Source organism: Dendroctonus ponderosae, unplaced genomic scaffold (assembly GCF_020466585.1).
Source record: "Dendroctonus ponderosae isolate FM_Combo_2020 unplaced genomic scaffold, Dpon_F_20191213v2 Dpon_F_20191213_1, whole genome shotgun sequence".
NCBI lineage: Eukaryota > Metazoa > Arthropoda > Insecta > Coleoptera > Curculionidae > Dendroctonus > Dendroctonus ponderosae.
Window position 1 is genome coordinate 23,411,162 of NW_026017110.1, and position 18,761 is coordinate 23,429,922.

The window sequence follows — 18,761 nt, forward strand, 5'->3', positions numbered from 1 at the left end:
CTGATGATGGTGGAAAACACCGAAACGTTTTTTTAAATTGATAAATGAACAATAAATAAATGACTGAAGAACCCAGGACTTGATTTTAATTTTGGAATATATTTTAATAACACGGAATAATAATATAAATATCATTAAATTATCTTTCAACGTAATTTGTTTGTTTTTCTGCTTTGATGACACGAACTTCTGCTTTGGACGCTTCCAGTTGAAGCAATAAAAAACAGTCGAATACATAAACAAAACAACAAACTTTTGAAAAAAACTTTGAGAGGCAAATTGTGAGTTAAGCGAAATGATGAAGACCGAAGGAAATCCAACGAAAAATCGGAATACAATTTAAAATGACGATTATTTAGATAGAATATTTGCAAAATGTTTTAACGGGGAAACAGACGGAAGTTTGAATTATTGCATAAACGAAAAACGACTATAACTTTTCATTAACTTTCATTTATTTAATTTCTAGAGCTCCGAGTTTGGATAGGAGTTTTCAATAATAAAAACGTATTTATATGTATAACAACAAACTATAAAGGACGAAAATGATTGAAATTGTCTAACGAGATATAAAGATTGCGAGATATAAAACTCACAAGAAAACACAAAAGATGTTTTTCGGATAAGTCTGAAACAAGTAACTTTATAAATCCTCTGGCTGACTTACGTTTTAACACACAACCCATTTCATAGGTGCTTCTACTGGTCTTTTTCATTGGCTGGTTCTTCAGCTTATCCAGGGTGTTTCATCGTGAGGTGCCGATATTTGTAGCAATAGTGGAAACGGTCTTTGGACTACAAAAACTTTTAGTCCATTTTCTAAACTTTCTTTCGGACTTATGCAGATTTCCAATAACAAGAGTTTGTGTTATAGTGTATATATAATTCTGGGTGTGGTTTAATTCAACCTTTGAATGTAAAGATGGCCTAGCGCTTTCGACTGCTAAGTCATCATGAGGGCCTCTGGAAATACAAAAAGTAGAGATAAGCACCCTTGGGGAGTCAAGAGCATAAATAGAATCAAATGAAGTAAAAACTCGTGAAACTATAAGCAGACCGTAAGAGTGCAGAACGAAGCATGCCAACCAGCGGTAGGGCGGTGGGAAAAACACAAAAAACACACGACGGAAGCAGTTTCATATTGGTCCGTTTCCCGTCGTGTGTTTTTTTGTTTTTTCGCTGTTTGGCATGTGTGCGCTTCATCAGTTGAAAGCGCCATCTTTATATTAAAGGGTTGAATCAAACCACACACAGAATTATATACACACTATAATACAAATTTACATCTCCCGTGATTGAATTTTCTTCAGTGTGTACACACCCGCTTCCTTCCTTCCTTATACAGATTTACCTTCATCAGCCTCTCAGAATCAAACTTACGTCTCGTTTTTACAACTCCATTCCATTTAGCTTCTCTCACTCACTAGCAACAGTCGCTTTGACCGATCATGCGAGGATTATCCCAGCAAAATAATAGATTTCGAGTAGTCGCATGGTAAAAATGGGGCCTATTCAAGGTGTCCCAATGGGACTATCAGCCTTGTGTGAAACGTTATGCTCTCTGAAGCACGCGGCTTTCGACGTTCCACTTAACTGCACCCGCATGCTTTCCATTGTTTTTACACTTGATTTTCTGTTTCATCAGCTTCCACGTAACGAACAATCGATAACGCAGGAATTCACGATCTAGCTGAGATAAGTGGCGAGCACAGTAGCTGCTAGATTGTGCATGTATGTTTACGATTTTCGCTAGGGGCCCATCACAAACATTGTGACTGTTCAGGGGAACGGTATCACTTTTAGACTAGCGGTGAAGATGCTTTCGCTTCATTGGCTGCAGCTAACAATGTATTTGTCATTTACCAGCCATGAGTTTAAATAAGCAAAGCTATACAGAATTCAACAAAACAAGGAATCAGCTAAACTGTGTTTTACCAGTTAAGAACCATATCGCATTCTATACAAAATCTGAGTTACTAGATTGGCTTATCCAAAGAGTTTCTGCTTAAGACACTTTTCAAGGGATATTGAACTGTAACTTCCTCTAACTGTCTTTAATGTGTCGATTTTTTCAGTCGAGTAAACAGTGACCCCACCAATCACAGCCTTAATCCATTTTCAGGAATTCACACTTTTCTAACCGTCTAACGACTACTTCGTGTCCAATAGCACTCGATTCCTCCCTGTGTGTGTGTAGCAACTTTGCATTTCAAATGGACGTGATTTTGCAACGCGACTTCGTGCTAGATCGAAAGAAGATACTTAGCATAAAGATATGTATTATCCATGTCTGATTTCCCTCGAACCTACACGTTTCCTCGACTCTTCGGTCTAAATGAAGATATATTGAAATATTTTCGCCGAGGAGATACATTTCTAGATTGGAATTCTCATTCTTCGGTGCTGCCAAAACGACGAACAGGATGAATAAACTGGTGATTGAGCAGTGCGATAGTTTATAACACTTGAAGGTAGTTAGAAGCGATAGGCATGAAACTTTTTAAAATGTGCCTCATTGGCCCAGCTAGCAAATGTTAGTAGGCCTGTTTAAACTTGCCATTAATGCCATTATTGCCTGAGAAATGCTGTGCAGATTAGGAAAATTAATTGTTCGGTCGAGCCTCTCCGTTTTACATGATTCCCAGATTGCTTGGCAGAAAATAGGCAAATTTATGATCTATCATTTGGAGTCTGTGGCGTAGAACCAGGAAGTTGGGCGTAAAGGATAGGAATTAAGGCAAGTTATTAGGCATTACAAGCATCTTCAAACTACACTCATAACCAGATAGTGTTCGTAATAAGTCTCTATCAATAAAATCATGTTACTAAGCTCAACTGATAAATCTCTGCCACTTTTCGATAAAAATATTACGTACGCACTGCTGGTAGAGAAACAAGTTGGCAACTTGTTATGAGCAACGTATCATATTTTAAACTTTACATCGTGTGCGTGTCTGAAATAACTACATTCAAAATTATTTTGATATACAGACAAATAAATAAGGATCGAACCAAAATATAAACTTATGATAATGCCCTGCCAACACCGCCATAGGACAAGCTTTATTACGTTTTATTCTTATTATCCTCGATCGAACACTGCGATTTTCTTTCTTTTTTACTGACTTTATATTGACTTTTCACTATATTTTATCGGGTCGTAATTCAAAGCGTTATCTATCTCGAGGTACACCAAATCAAAGGCCGTTTAGCGGTGAAAGTGATTGGAAGTGTTTCAGCTTTCTTTCCAAAAAATATTTTTCTAGATCTGTTCATGGGCATTTTCACATACTTAATTTTATCTTTAATAAAGTTGATTGTTATTTTTAGGTCGTTTCTGCTGATTTGAAAAAAGCCAAAATATTTTTGAAAATGTTCATTTTTAGAGTCGTAAAATGCCTGAAGGCATTTGAATGTCTGGAACGAAGCATGTCGCATTTTTAATTTGCCATTCGGTATATTACATTAATGTAATTTTTGCTAAGTAATTTATTTTCGATTTGATTTGGAAAGTGAAGGAAATTGCCTTACCTTTCCATGCCTAACCATTTAGTTCTTTTTTGTTGAGAAATTTACTTGGAAAACAGTTATTTTATTTAAACAAAGAAGCAAAATTTAATATTTATATATAATTTATTTGTTTTTTACTGATTTCTAGAAATTTTGTTTTCAACTCGGACGGACAATGAACATTCATTATTTTTCTGGTTGAATTCCAAAGGATTGTTTTTGCGAAAATAAATGAAATGAAGGCAAAGCTATTTATGAAACTTACCAGAGTGGATGTTTGACAAAGACAAAACATTGAAAACAAAATATTGAATAAAATATAAAACATTAGGAAACTCAAACAAAAGGAAACGACTGCACGTTTGATGAAAATAGTTTGCTATTGAGAACTGATAGGTTTAAAACAGGTCTTGGAAGCCTTTGTGACATAGAACTTGCACCGTACCTTGCATGTTGCAACCGTCTGCATTTGTTTCTTCTATATTTAGCCGAAAATTAYGAGTTTAATTTTTTTATGAGAAGGGAAATAAATAAAATAAAACCCGTTAAACACTTGAATTATTTTTTGTTTAATCTCTCATTAATATGACAAAAAAATGCTCAATTATTGAAACAATTATTGCCATTCCAGGTTTTGCTCCATGCATGGAGTTCTTTAATCTTTCAACTCAACTACGTGTTACCCATCCGAGAATGTCTGTTCAATAATGGAAGAAAAGCGATTATATAGAGTAAATGGTTTGAATTATGTCTAACAAATAAATTATATAATAATAATAAATAATCAATTTTACAAAGTTAATAGATGAGTGCGCTTTTCTTGGTCTCAATCTGGAATCAACAGATACGTTTTATGGTAAACATTTCCTACTGGTTTTATGGCCTCTTCTTGTACTGTATTTAATTCAATTTCTGTGTGATTGCACAGTGTCGTCCTAATTTCATTCTCTTCAAAAAATAGAAAATTCATTTAGTGGTGGAGAGTCTGGAGACTCTTTTAGATACTTACTTAGCTGCTAACAAATATTCTTATTTATGACTGGAATCAAATCGTTCTGGGCAACTCTCACTACTTACGACTTCCCTTTTTTGACATCGGGGTTATTTAATAAAATACGACGAATCGTTCGCGTTTTTTTCCTTCCTTTTCGAGTTAGTTGTCGGTACCGGACAAACCGAACAAGTAAACGTCCCATTGTAAATAAAACCGCAGTGGCGTAGACCTGTTTACCATCAGATGTTACATGGCTACCTATAAATAATCAGCATCCCAGTCATAATTAATATTCGACTAGTCCTCGCCCGGAATTTATTGGCTCTCAGTTGCGAACACGGGGGCAAATTTAATTATTGCTCGATAAGTTGGGTGGAATTTTTCGATTTGTTGCTCATTTCGAAAAAATCTCAGCAAAGCATACAATTGATTCGTATAATGAATGACATTTTTTATTGTCTTTGTAAATCTTTTTCAACTACCTTCTGTCTGTCTCTTTTAAAGTTTAACATCAGTAAAACACGGGATTTATTTCACTTTAACATAGGAAACTTCAACTGTGTGAATTATACGGACAAAATGACTACGCTTTACCATGATTTCCAACAATTGCTCCAGAAATTAACAAATTGTCAAGTAGTTCAATGGACATGGATGAGCCCAGTTAGGAAAGCTTGTGAAATTTGCAACATATGTATGGGCAAAGGTTGACCAGCTAGAAATGATCCTAATATGGACTGACAGAGATCAGCTTAGAAAGAAGAAGCCAGTATGGGCTGCAGTTGATAGTTCCTTTATAGAAATCAAAGCTGATGTGCTTTGGGTAACAGCAGCTGTACTTTGTAAAGCAATATTTGAATAAATTTCCCGGTTTATTTTTAGTAGTTTCTTCAATATTAATTTCGTAATCATTGGACATGACATTGATTTTACTCATAGGATTTTTTTCATCAATTTCCTTCGCCAGACCTCGTTGTACGCCAAAGAAGAATATAACGCGCTGGAATGAATATCAAAAATAACCTGCTAACTTTATAGGAGCCTAAAATAATCGTTTATTGCATTTTATTTCCGTAGGGCGGAAATTTAAGGTCATGAACGTCTAACGTCTTTATTTAAGAAAAGTGATTTCTTAAAGTATTACGCGTACAATAGATAGAAGAAGGTAGAGCAAATAACCGTCCAATTTTGTAAAAAAGATCGATAGTAGACAACGATTCCTATGGTTTAGTCCTTTGGGTTAAACAAGAAAATCCAAATATTCAGAAAACAATTTGCTTCACCGAGTGGGTGGTGATTCACACAGTTTTTACATGTTTCCAAACTTCAAGTATTATTTTGCTTTACAGCTTTCCCTTTGGATGGATTAAGCTACTTTTGGCAATACGGCTGATTGCAAGCAAAGACAAAACTGCTGGCCAATTATTAATTAAACTAAAAGCCAATCATGTAAATACGTATCGGTTCTTAAAGGGGAATGTAGATTTTGAGGACACAATATCGAAAATCCTTAATTAAAATGCGAAAAAAGTCGGCGCGACGAATTCACTTGTGAGAAATAGAAAGTGGTTGTCTCAGGCCATATTTGTGACATGGTGAAGGTACACCGTATGTAAGTAGGTCTCTTACGTATCTGTATCGAGTTTTTTTTGACTACTGATGCATGAATGAATGTGTGTTGCGATAATGTGTCATTGGATCGCCGATATTTCCCTTTTAAAATTTTATTTCGACATTGCAGAAGCCGTGGTTTTTGCTCTCGGTTCTGTATATTTTTGCAATTTAATTAGGTTTCGTAACCACATCTCTGTGTGAAGGGAGAGGAATGGGATAATTGCACAAAAAAAAACAACTACTCGAAATGGAAAGCTTAAGGATTATAAAATTTTCAATGTTTTCTGGGTGTAGAATTAATGCCCAAACTGTTCGTTTCGCTTTGCGAATCATTTAGGATTATTTATGATGATAGTTGGGCATATTGGGCTCAGTCGCTTAGGATTAGGCTTATTCTTGTCTATGACAAATTGTACTTGCAAGAACTTTGCCCATTTTAAGGACACCTGTTATTGCGATATTATGCAAACTGAGCTGAAAAACAAAGCTGCTGCATTGTTCATTATGCGTTTTGGTTGGCGAGCCGCAGTGTTTTACACAGCCAAAGGTATTTATCATATTATGCAAATATCAAACTGTGATACCAAATTAATAAATTACTTCGAGTTACTTTCGATTTAACACTGTGACAAGATTAATAAACGTAATTATTGTTTAGAAATGTAAATGTATGTTAATAAAAGCAGCAACGAACTTCTATGGATGATTAATTTAATGGATTTTGTCCGTTCGAATGCGGTGAATGCTTGCTGACTGACTTCTTTCGCACTTCCAATATGGTGGACTTTCAATATTCTGAATCCCTTAATTTCTATATATTCAATAAATATAGAAGGACATCAAAAAATTAACGAAAGCACTTTATGAGCCTTCTTGGCAACATGTTTCTTTAGCAGCCGAACTGGAGGCAACTTTTTTTTTCGGGTGTTTTGGTGGCCGAAAAGAATGCCGCATGTGTGTAGCTCTCCCTTCAAATATTTCCACGCCAATGGCCCATGAACATCAATAGGAAATTATGATAGTGGTAGTTTATAATCGCTCTACACGGCCATTCTACATTGGACACATCGCGGTTTAGCTTTGTCCGGCTTGTTTATAAATTACTGGACGACCCTGCAGGGGCGGGCTCAATTCATATTTCCATTTATCTCTTTCTCCTCTGCAAATCGCGAATATATATAGGGTGACTCATCATGCCTTATGTTGCCAAGTTTTGAAAATAGTAATGTAATAGTGAAAGGTGCTATTTTGCAGGTGTTTGATGTTGGGACTGTTCAAGAGCGTTCCATAGTTTGAGAAAAAAAATTCTAAAAGAAATTGCGCTTGTCGCCTACTGATAAAGAAAATGGATGGGAGTTAACGGAAGGAATTATCAGGTGCATTTTAAAAATTATGATAGTTAAAAGCATATTAAGCTTGTGCAGAGAAGAGAATGTTTTAAAGCAGACCGGAATATCAGGGGCAGAAAGACGTAAATGAAACAGCAGAATGTTAAGGAGAAACGGCAAAATCAATTGTAACAAAAATTGCAACAGAAATTCCAGCTAATAAAACAAAAATTACCCTACATTCCTCTGAGTGAGTTGATTGATAAAGTGCTTAGTAATTTTTACGTTATGCCCAGATATTAGTAAAAAGCAACTAGCGAGAAGGGAATTTAAAAAAGCGAATGAATTCGGATCATTTGACTTCGTGAAAATGTAACTTCTCAGTTAGAATTTAGAATAATTTCGAAAAAGGCGGTTTGGCCTATTTCAAATCGGCCAAAAATTGCTATTCTTAATTTGGATTTGAAGACCAAATTGTTAAAAAAATGTCTTCCTCTTTGCACCATTGGAGCTCCGCCTTTCTACCTTTTAGAAAACTTCATAGAAACGCTATTATAAAGTTGCATCTATAAGAGCGAATTTCTTTGAAATCTAAACTGTGTTTATTATCGGCTTTCTCATTACTTTTCAAGTAAATTCCCATCACCTTTTTGGAGGAATAACGCCAATATCAAATCACTCTGCATATTGAGTTGAGTCAAGCATCTTGAAAAGCGTTTATGTGTAACAGAAAGTACTGGAAATAGCAGTTTAACGACCACTAAGCATACAAATGGATAATGCAATGGCAAAGTTTGAATTTGTTTCTGGTTATACGAAAATGCACTTTTAATACGTAAATTTTCAACTTAAATATTAACTTGTAACATAAGCATAATACTCTCTTGCAAGAAATTAATTAGAAATACTAAGGTGTTGCAGTTAGACTTTTCAAAAGTTTTCTTTAGAGTGTAAATTTCTAATAATTTGAAGAATAAAAAAATACATTTCAATTAACTAATAATGAACATGCGTTAATAACTACAATTTATGTAGTAAAAAGTAGATGTATGTATGTAAAAATGCGGTATACATCAAACTGTTATTTGCTGAAGATAATGATGATAATATGGATTGCAACTCCAGGTGAGAGCGATCGCAACTAATTAAATCTGCGAATGAATAAATTGCTAAAAAGCTGTGAAATTTATTGAATATGATTTTATTGAGGACGTTATCAAATTCTTCTTTAAAGCGATTCACCTGGCAATGTGTAAATGTCTCTGGAAAATGGAAAGAATCGGATAGATTTTTGCCATTTTATTCCCGCATTTTACTTGCCGGTTCCGAAGAGAACGCGAAGCGCTGAAGAGGCAGGTTCTCTTTGCTTGGAAACATGAGCAATTCTTGAAACTATTCTTAAAATACTTGTTTACATCGTCTGCGTCAAAAATTAGAGCACTTTTGGTTATTGCCATTCGTATCTAAAGTGGAACTTGAAGCATGAACTTAGAGCTTGATTTACCATCTTGAACCATTCCAAGAGAGAAAAGTACTGAGCATATATTTTAATGGAACTTTTAAGAGCTGAAAACGTTGTTAACCTTGGATTATAGCGCGATTGTATGCGGTTGAAAAATGTGAATTAAAAATGTTCGTTTTAAAATTATTGGCACGTGTCTAAAGAAAATAAAGTAAGACCGTAAACTGGGAGCGTGAAAATGAAGTACAATATAGCAGGTTATTTGAATTAGCTACGGAGAACGGCAGAATTAGCAACTCAAGGAGCCCGCCCGACGATCGCGCTTTTAGCATTATGGAAAATCGAGTGTTAAATATAAAGTAAGCAAAATAACACCTTCTATTGTATTCCAGTTCAAATGCGCCAACCTACAGGAACCTGGGGACTATATTACCGGCATTATGGAAAACCATGCTAATACATTATCTGCATACTGAACAATTCAAATATGTAAGCGTTCGGAGAAGAGGGCAGCGCATTTACATCTACCAAAATTGTATTTAAATTTCGATAGATGGAAGATACACGAAATGACAGCGAAATTTGCACACAGACCTGAAATTCCACAGATATATATTTAACACACTAGAACAAGAACAAGAAACTAGATTATAAACTCTTAAAGCGGAAGAAGCACCGTTCTTTTGTGCTGGCTTCTCCACAATGCATTTCTTGCTTGATCAAATGCTAGGAATTCTATTAACCGTTTTGTGCCCAAAAAGAAAAACGCTTCTAGTTCTTTTTCCATACGCTAAACTAGTTGAAAGTCATTTATCTTTTTTTGCTTAACACTAAGCTCAGCCGACAACTGGAAGATAAATGAATCTAGATCAGAAGTTAACTGCAATATGGATGCATCTCAAAACCTACACGAAGTAATATTTATGCGCCACATTATTTACACATTTATGAAACGTCCTTATTGATTTACTTGGAAATTATCTTAGCATTCCTTGAATAGCACTTCAATGCCACTTTAAAATACCTGCATTTTTAATTCATCACTCAACTATTGAAAACGCCATAAAAATAATAAAATTTTCAATGCGTATTTTCCCACTAACAGAATAGATATTGACACGACTTGACACAAGCCAATTATCTGCAGCCGATTAGAAACAAATTAAATCTCACACGGTAACGCTTACTAAATCGTTTAAAGTATAGACATATCAAGTGAAGGAAAATACAAAAAAACAGTCAATATTACAAATATAAAGCTCGCTTAATTACAGTATAAGGCTCTTCGGTCATAAATCAACGGTAAGGCTGTTGTGATAAATTGCAGCTTCGCGAACTAGTAGATACACGATTACTAAGTCTAAAAAGTAATTTCATACGAGCATGTTCACAAAAAGAGGCTTAAACGTTATTTTATTCAAGCGGGTTTATAAAATAAGGGAATATCGGCGCATAATTATTGTTTTTCTGATATTGGACTTGGGATACGTCAGGTAGTCGAACTATTATAGAAGCTGCGAGTATTCACAAAATGCATGCGACTTTTTCTTAGAGCGCCTATAGTGTTTTCAGATCCGATAAGCTGGTAGAATGAGATTGTTTAAGTGCAAGTATTTCGCATTACATGTAACATTTTCCATATACTGTTGGAACTTTAAAAATGCAAGAGATAAATGGGAGAAGCTGAATGAAGAAACAAATTGCAGAACCTTTAGGTGTATAATTTAATTAAATAATTTTCACTCCAAGTTTGAATACCATTTTAGTTTTGTAATAAATTCCCGAAATTCATCAAATCTGTTTCCACTTGTTGGTCGCTCACCTCGTATAATGTAATTAGCTACCAACATTCAAAGCGACTGATACCTGCACATAATATTTCCATTTTTCTTCGAACCAGTATCCTCAACAAGATGCCATCGAGTAATCATCTATTGTAACTTTGAGCTTTAAAAAGGCAGGACATGAATTCTTTCGATCTACGTGCGGTGCAACATCCACTCTAATATGGCGCACTAATAGGAAAGATTCTTAATTCTTGGAAAAGTGCAGATTAAGTCATTTGCGGCGAATTCACACAGCTGCTTTACGGAATTATCAGGGAACGTTTAAAAGAAAACAAACATGTCGGAGCTGCCACTTTTTATGGCACATAACAATTACTGCAGGCGAATGCCGTCGACGCGACTAAAGATGAGAAATGCCTTTTGTGCCTCTTGGTTTTTTGCTTTTCATAATGATTCGGGACTTATTACTTCACTCTTTTCGCATACTCAAATTCTTAGTCAATCGGCAACCGTTTAAACCATCGATACTTACGCGAATCTAACTTAATTTTTCTAAGAATTATCGGCAACATTTTGAAATCTAGAACCTGAATTGTTTGCCATTTGCTTATTTTTCAAAACAGCTATTTTTCTTTTTAATATTTACAAAATTGTACCTGCTGATGTTTGAACAGCCTTATCCGAAGATGGCAAAGAACAGAACGTAGATATTTCTTCTAGCTTGAATGGCTTCCGCTCCTCTGCTACAAACAACTCAAGAGGAAATTGTAACAAATCAAGTTTATAATACGGACTGTTGAATCTAGTTTCATTATCTACTGTTCTCAACAGTATCTGTTTTGTAAAAAGGACTGTAAATATAATTCATGTTAAAAACAGTAAATTTTTAATACTTTTAGCGTTTTTTTATACAAAGTGTTTGTTCTGTTTGTTCGGTATTTCGCCTCAAAAATTTTTGTCAATATTTCCTCACGTATTTTATTACAGATTGATAAATAGTGCTCTTATTTCGCAATATGAACCAATTATTTATCAAAAAGTAAGCAAGAACTATCACCTAGTAGGAAAATAATTAATTTTTAAAATGCACAATTTTTTGGGGCGAAACACCCAACAAGCAGTTTGTATAAAAAAAATCAATCCGCCTCAACAATACTGAACTTATCTAGCTTTCAGTGTGTTGTTTGGTTCAATAATATTTATCGTCTAGTTGTTATTGAGCGTCATTCAGATGCACTTAGTTGCCGTGGTCATGTTGACGACTAACATTTGCGTTGACTACAAAAATTAATGCTAACGATTAGCAAGCAAATAAAACTGATAACGCAAAACGCATTGAGTATTCTGCACTGAAAAATTTTAATAATTTCCGCTTGATTTTGGCTCGAAATGTTTGTGAAGATCACCGGGCAATACACGTTCGAAAAGTCACTTCTCAAACGGCAAATCTCAAAGAGCAGGCTGAAATGAGACGTTTTGCATTTAAATGTTATCAAGATGAAAAACAAATGGATTCGATCCTATTGTTTGAGTTTAAATATAAAATTTTTTCAACCTAAAGTGCATTTTAAACAAGTCATTCCACTTTGTGCAGCTACACTAATCACATGTCGTGAGCACACATGAACACCTAATAACTATTTCCAGCCGCGAATAAATGTTAAAGCATTTTGCTATCTTCCCTTTGTGCTAATTTTGGAAACAAGAGCAAACTTTCCATGCATTGGACTTTATTTTTGTATAACATAACAGACGTCTTAAATCAAGATAAGAAAGCACATCACTGTCCGAATAAGAGTAAAGCAAATTTACTTAGCGTTAATGGTTTATTATAAATGGTTTGAGCAAACAGCTATTTTCATCAGATGGTAATCGCTCGTACAGTAAATACCAAGTAGAAAGAAAGATGTGTGTCATATTGCGATGAAGTTGCATCAAATTAAATTTAGACACGAGTACTTTTTTCAATACTTTGCTACTGTAGCCGGTAAATATTGCACAAGTACTACCATAGTTGATTATAGTTATAAATTAACTCACTAAAGCATAAACTTTGTTTTAAAAACAGCCAATTGTTTTACATTCTTTTCATCACTCAAAGCCAAAACACCTGCCGAATCGCTAATATATTTCTGTCCCATTTTTTGTTTTCCCCTGTTAAAGCTGAATTTTTTACATAATCAGCTTTCCCAATTATCTGCACTTGTTGTACTTTTAATAATTTATTTATTTATTCGAGTTTTGTTCACCAAAACGCGTATTGAATAGCACATATCCGCAATGTAAAAACCCCAACATCATCCATAGGAACCACTAGCAAAACTTGTTGAAATTTGAACTCCAAATTAGAAACTTGGTAGTTTTATAGCGCCAACTATTAGCAATAATGGCAAGCATCAGCATTGATTAAACATTTTCCTTGGCGATAGAAAATTAAAGCTTTGAACCTTCATTTGCTTTAACATGAAGCGAACATTGCCTGGCCCGAAGCATGAATTGCAAATCTCAAATGAGCAAAAGCCTAACTGACAGAAACGCAATACCAAACATATGTTTTTTACCACCATATATTTCAGATAATCTTATAAGCGATGCCAGGTCATGATTATTTTTGCATTGTTTTTAATAACTCAATAATAATTGCAATTTCCATCGAATTATGTAAAAAGCTGTTAAATATTATGGCCTATGTATGCCCCTTTGAGTCGGTTTTTATAGTCAATTTTAAGATGTGTCATTAAAGTGAGAATTTGAATGCTTTTAATTGCAAAACCTTATTTGTCGGCAAAACCGTAAAGGCCACGCCTTTTTCATCTATTGCTTGTTGCTTCAAAGCAGTTTTATAATCATCCAAGGAAAAAGTTACACACTTTAGACATACACATGACGAACTTTTAGGTTCCATCTCGATACTAAGCTCTGGAATCAATCTTGGATGGACGTCCCCCTATCTTCCAGAGCTCTTATCTGCTAATTCTTCCATACCAACTACGAACGATGAAGGATCCTGGTGCGCTGTGGCTCCTCTTCTAGGAGCGCCACCTGGTGCCATTCTGGCAGCGATTTTAGTAGACAAAATTGGCCGCAAGAAGACCACGCTCCTAATGGCCCCTTGGGTGTCTCTTTGCTTCATCGGAATAGCGTTTTCCACCACAATCTGGGAAATAACTGGATTGCGTTTTCTGATTGGTTCAGTGGAAGGCGCGTTGTATACAGTGCTGCCCATGTACATCGGTGAAATTTCCGATCCGAAAATTCGCGACTTTTTAACGTCCACTATCGCTATAGCTGCCATCACCGGAACTCTATTCATCAACGTTATAGGATCTTTTTTGGATATATTTATGTCCAGTTTGATATGCTGTCTGATACCACTAATTCATATGATGGCCTTTGCTTTGGTACCAGAATCTCCTTATTACTATATCAAGAAAGGCAACTTTGAAGCTGCTAAACAGAGCTTGCAAGTACTTCGCGGAAAAAGAGATGTGGAAGAAGAAGTGGATTCCATAGTTAAGGCAGTGGTTCGACAGGAAAGAACCAGCAATCAAGCGGGGGTTTTGGATTTGTTTACAGTAGCCAGCAATCGAAGGGCTTGCTTAATATTTGTTATTGTCTGCATGACGAACAAGTTCAGTGGCAAGAATCCTTGCATGTTTTACACGGAAATGATTTTCAAAGAGGCTGGAAGCTCAATTGACGCAACCACGTCTGTTATCGTCTACTGCGGCATGGAGCTGATAGCTGTAGTTCTTACAACTTTGCTCGTCATTAAACGATTCGGCAAACGAATGCTGCTGATTACTTCATCTGCTGGATGTTCGGTTGCTGTTCTCGCATTGTCGCTATTTTTCTTTTTCAAAGATTTCGGCTTTGACATCCATTACGTATTTTGGCTACCCATAACAGCCCTAGTTTCTTACAATATCATGTTCAGCATAGGACTGTCTTTCGGTATGGTTACGATTCTGAGCGAATTATTCCCCACTAGTGTAAAAGCCAAAGCCTTATGTATTGCTGATACATTTTCCGTTCTTATGGGCGCATTGGTGTCGAAGATTTTCCAAATATCCGTTGATCAAGCTGGGTCAATGGCATATCCGTTCCTTTTTTTCTCTATGTGCAGTTTAGCCGGATGTCTCCTGATTGTACGATGGATGCCCGAAACCAAAGGAAAAACCTTGGAGGAAATCCAGTATGTGTTAATTGGCCAGGAGTCTGGTGTCGAGCTCAGTGTCAGGAGAGTGCAGTTTCTGAATAATTCTTTTATGTAAGCTCAATTAGTTGGGGACAAAATAATTTTTTTACCGTTTCCGACCTGCAGGAGATATTACGTGAGATAATCATCTTCCACCAGTGAATTATTTTGCAAGACTTCTTTCAGCCTGCAAAGAGTGTGCGTTTCCCGGAATACTATGATGCCATTCTAAATCTAGTTCAAATTCCTATGAACACTAAATCATAATCTCTCGATGTACCGTTAGGCCGCTAAAGAACCACTCGTTTACACGAACGACTGTCTTTAGAGAAGCGAAACACGAAATATGAATTAAATTGGCTTTGTTTTTATCTATGATTTATATAAATAACATGGCATTTTTATTAATAATTAGATTACTTGGCTTTTTCCTCTTAGTGGCTATGATCGAAAGGTGAGTCACGTCCGCTATTAAAGGATTCTTTGGTCATCTGGAATTTGAAAAAAAAAGCGCGAACTGTTACAGTTTTTGTCTGCGATGTGTGCAGTAAATTAACAAAAGAGCTGTGAATTGGTGCGATCAGAGTTAAGTCATGGTGCAATAATTGACACATTTCTTGCAGGCTTTACTAAGCTGCGAAATGATCGTTTTTATGGGGTGACATAGGATTAATTGCATGAAATTGAAGCACGCTACACTGAAAAAGTTGAAATGGGGCGGCAAATACTTTATTTTTCTTGCATGTAATTGAAGAATTGATTTGGATAACTTAAATTTCTACTGTTTCTACTGTTTAAGGCGATCCACATGAACGATGATTTTATATTTTTTAATTAAAAAATAAATTACTCCATAAGCGTGTGCGACAGATGAATAGATAATGATGAAGCTAGTATGGGCTGATGCTAAAAGCGGATTTTTTCAGTTTCTTATTAAATTATGATATCGTGATTTTACTGGACAATTCATTGCCTTTAAGGGCGGGAAATTCATATTAGGAAACAAATCTTTTGATTTGCTCAACTGAAATGCTCAAACATTTTAAATTGTTTAAGTATGTTTTTTTTATTATCATGTGAGTTGGCTGACTAAAATCTTTTGTAAAAGTTATATAAACTTTTGTAACTGTTTCACCTGCATTTCATTGGATGATTGCCTAATTGCTATTTTCTATTATTCCTTGAGTGTTTGAATAAATGCACCAAAAAATATGTTTTCTAATGCGGTTGAGAATGATTACTAGGGACCTTATTAAAAGAAAGTTTTCGACAGTTTTCACTTACGAGATCTTGCACGAGTTGAATAATTATTTCCGGCTGATCACTGGCAATGTCACCAATCTAGCAGCTAAACGAGACATCAACCGAACATAGAGTGCAACTCTTAAGCATATTCCAATATTTATAGGGTTATTACTCATACAAAAGTAGTCAGCAATTTGTCTATTGGCTGGTACAGGTGTCACGAAGTTTTATCACCTTATTAACAAGTGAACTTATTTATATAAATATATCACGCCGTATGAATCGTACATTATGTAAAACATTTGTGACATGTTTGTCATCTGGAGTCCGTCGAGATCATTTGTAATTTGAACGGATAACTAATCGAGTTCAATTTTTTTCTATCCTGCTAATGAAGATCTGTCAGATAGACGGGCTTTGCGAAATGGTGACCGCCTTAGTAGACAAATAATGCTAAGTAGGTACTTGCTTAACTGAACAGGAAATCTGCATTTTGTATACGTTGAACAAATAATATTATTCATGTTGTAGGTTTTATTAATTTGACCTTCGAAAATTAAATAATGACTTCTTGCCTAGGGAACTTGGGAACATTAGATGTAGGTATTGCTAACTTTGATCTTTATTTGAATAGATGGGCATGGGAGCTTGAAACTGACTGATATTCGTTTGCTTTTCATCAGTTGAAGATTTCTATCATTATAACCATACTAAATGTATACTCTGAGAATAAGCAGAAAATGTTTAGATATGAATTTCATGGAACGTCGTTGACGAGACCAACATTTTTTTTATATCGTGCTCATTTTATGTATTGAGAAATCGTTTAAGTGCTATTCCAATTTATTGAATTAAAGTGTCAGTTCATAATATGTATTGTATGTTGTCAAAGGGTTTAAAACCAAGTCCATCAACCATCAACAAAGGGGTTTATTGCTTCGCAACAAATATTATGAGCCAAATCAAGGAAGTTTTGTAGGCGTAGAATACGAAAGTTAGATATTTCGCATATTTTCCATACTTCCTTACAACTGTTCCGTACCATAATTCCTGCTTTAACTAGCCACTTATATGGGAATTTAGCTGGTTGAGATCTAATGCCCATTCGGTAAGTCTTGATGCTGAATGACCCGAGTTGATCGTCGTTGACTTCTTGGATTATAAATGCCTTCTTAAATCTCGTGGAGGTTTATAAATCAATGCAGTACCATCGGTCGAGAATACACATCGGAGAAGGCCTTGATATGCCGTTATTTTAATGGACAGGCAACGTAACAGAGACGAGATACACCGCCAATGCGACATTCACAGCCCACGCCGATCTTGCTATCAGCGCCATCTGACGGGTCAACGTTCGGCACCGAAGAATGCGTAAGCGACAAAAAAAAATTCGGTGCTAGCATTGTGTGATTTTTTTACCGAGCATGGAAAGATAGCAGGAAGGATCGTCAAACCACGAGTTTGGGACATAAAACCGTCTTATTATGGGTATGGGACAATGACGGTTCCACTATCTGGATCGTCGCTTTCCTGCCGATACCACCATCTTTAAGCAAGGCTCATAAAATTGATGAAGTCAACTGAAGATGCATCAACCATGGGTGTTTCGTATCAATTTTCTCTAACAATTTGTTCTTCTATTGGTCTGATGAGTTTTCAATAGAAGGCTGCCATTTTGCTAAATTTATGTATCAAGTTGCCTAAGATTACCGTTATGTCTTAATCCTGGTTTTACCCAAAAGAAGGGCGTGCTGATATTTCCAGTTGTTTTCACTTGAAAATCGTGACGCAATGCTAAGCCTCAAACCGCCAATCTTGAATTCAATATTTTTAGTCTAAAATGTAAGATTCTGTAAATTTTTATTACAAATCATGTTTGAAGCCATTGTAGCGTTATAAGTTTACCTTATCATTTGATGCCTTTAATACATATAAATGATTATGGAAAATGAGTATCACTTCCAACCTGACAATTTTCTATTTAACTTCTCTTAATCAGAATTGTTCAATTTTTTTTTAAATTGAATGAACGTTTGTTTCAATAACGATTTTTACAAATCAGGTCACAAATGATGAGCGGTTTATAATTCTCATATATGGAAAACCGGCAAAATTTTCTGCGCTCGGTTCTGAAAATGTTCCGAATCGAGGACGCACAGTGCAAGATTTAAATGATACAAAGAGAGTAACTGTCGAACTGCTTAAATTAATTAAAATTGGTCAAACATGGTCTTCAACTCATGTGACATATTGTTGACGAAAAAATATTGCGTTTTTACGTTTTGAAAAGTTGTTTGTTTCAAGTCGATATCTCACACCGTTTTCGAAATATTTCACATTGAAACCTGTAGTGATTTTTCGAACTAGGCGGTTCAACTTAAAGTTCTTTGAAAATTTTCTCAACTCTTCTCAAATTTTCTGCTCAATTTAGGACGGGACAAATTTACCGAAACCCATTATTCCTGCGTAAACAATATGTGAGTACATTTTGCCACATTTGTATATAAATATACATATTCTGAAAGTAACAATACTGAGAAAACAGAATAAAAACTTGACAAAAACAGAGAGTATAACAAGAACGGAATCTAAGCCCACTGATGACAGCAAAAGGAACTAATGA

The 18,761-nt window shown here is 35.4% G+C and overlaps 2 protein-coding genes and 1 long non-coding RNA gene across 3 annotated transcripts in view; 2 read left to right on the forward strand and 1 right to left on the reverse strand.

Moving 5' to 3' along the window:
• LOC109545898 overlaps positions 1-1,596 on the reverse strand; it is a 38,401-nt gene extending 36,805 nt beyond the window's left edge. Inside the window, exons 1-2 of the long non-coding RNA XR_007280393.1 lie at positions 1,381-1,596; positions 668-804 (exon numbers count right to left, since the gene is read on the reverse strand). This is a non-coding gene — a long non-coding RNA (uncharacterized LOC109545898). The remainder of the gene's footprint in view (positions 1-667; positions 805-1,380) is intronic.
• Positions 1-18,761, forward strand: part of LOC109534671 (protein dachsous) — a 225,887-nt gene that overhangs the window by 180,175 nt on the left and 26,951 nt on the right. The window lies entirely within an intron of this gene.
• LOC109534673 (facilitated trehalose transporter Tret1-like) lies at positions 12,545-15,318 on the forward strand. The gene is made up of 2 exons (XM_048661431.1): positions 12,545-12,682; positions 13,594-15,318. The coding sequence occupies exons 1-2, from the start codon at positions 12,619-12,621 to the stop codon at positions 14,967-14,969; spliced, it is 1,440 nt and encodes a 479-aa protein (XP_048517388.1). The 5' UTR covers positions 12,545-12,618; the 3' UTR covers positions 14,970-15,318.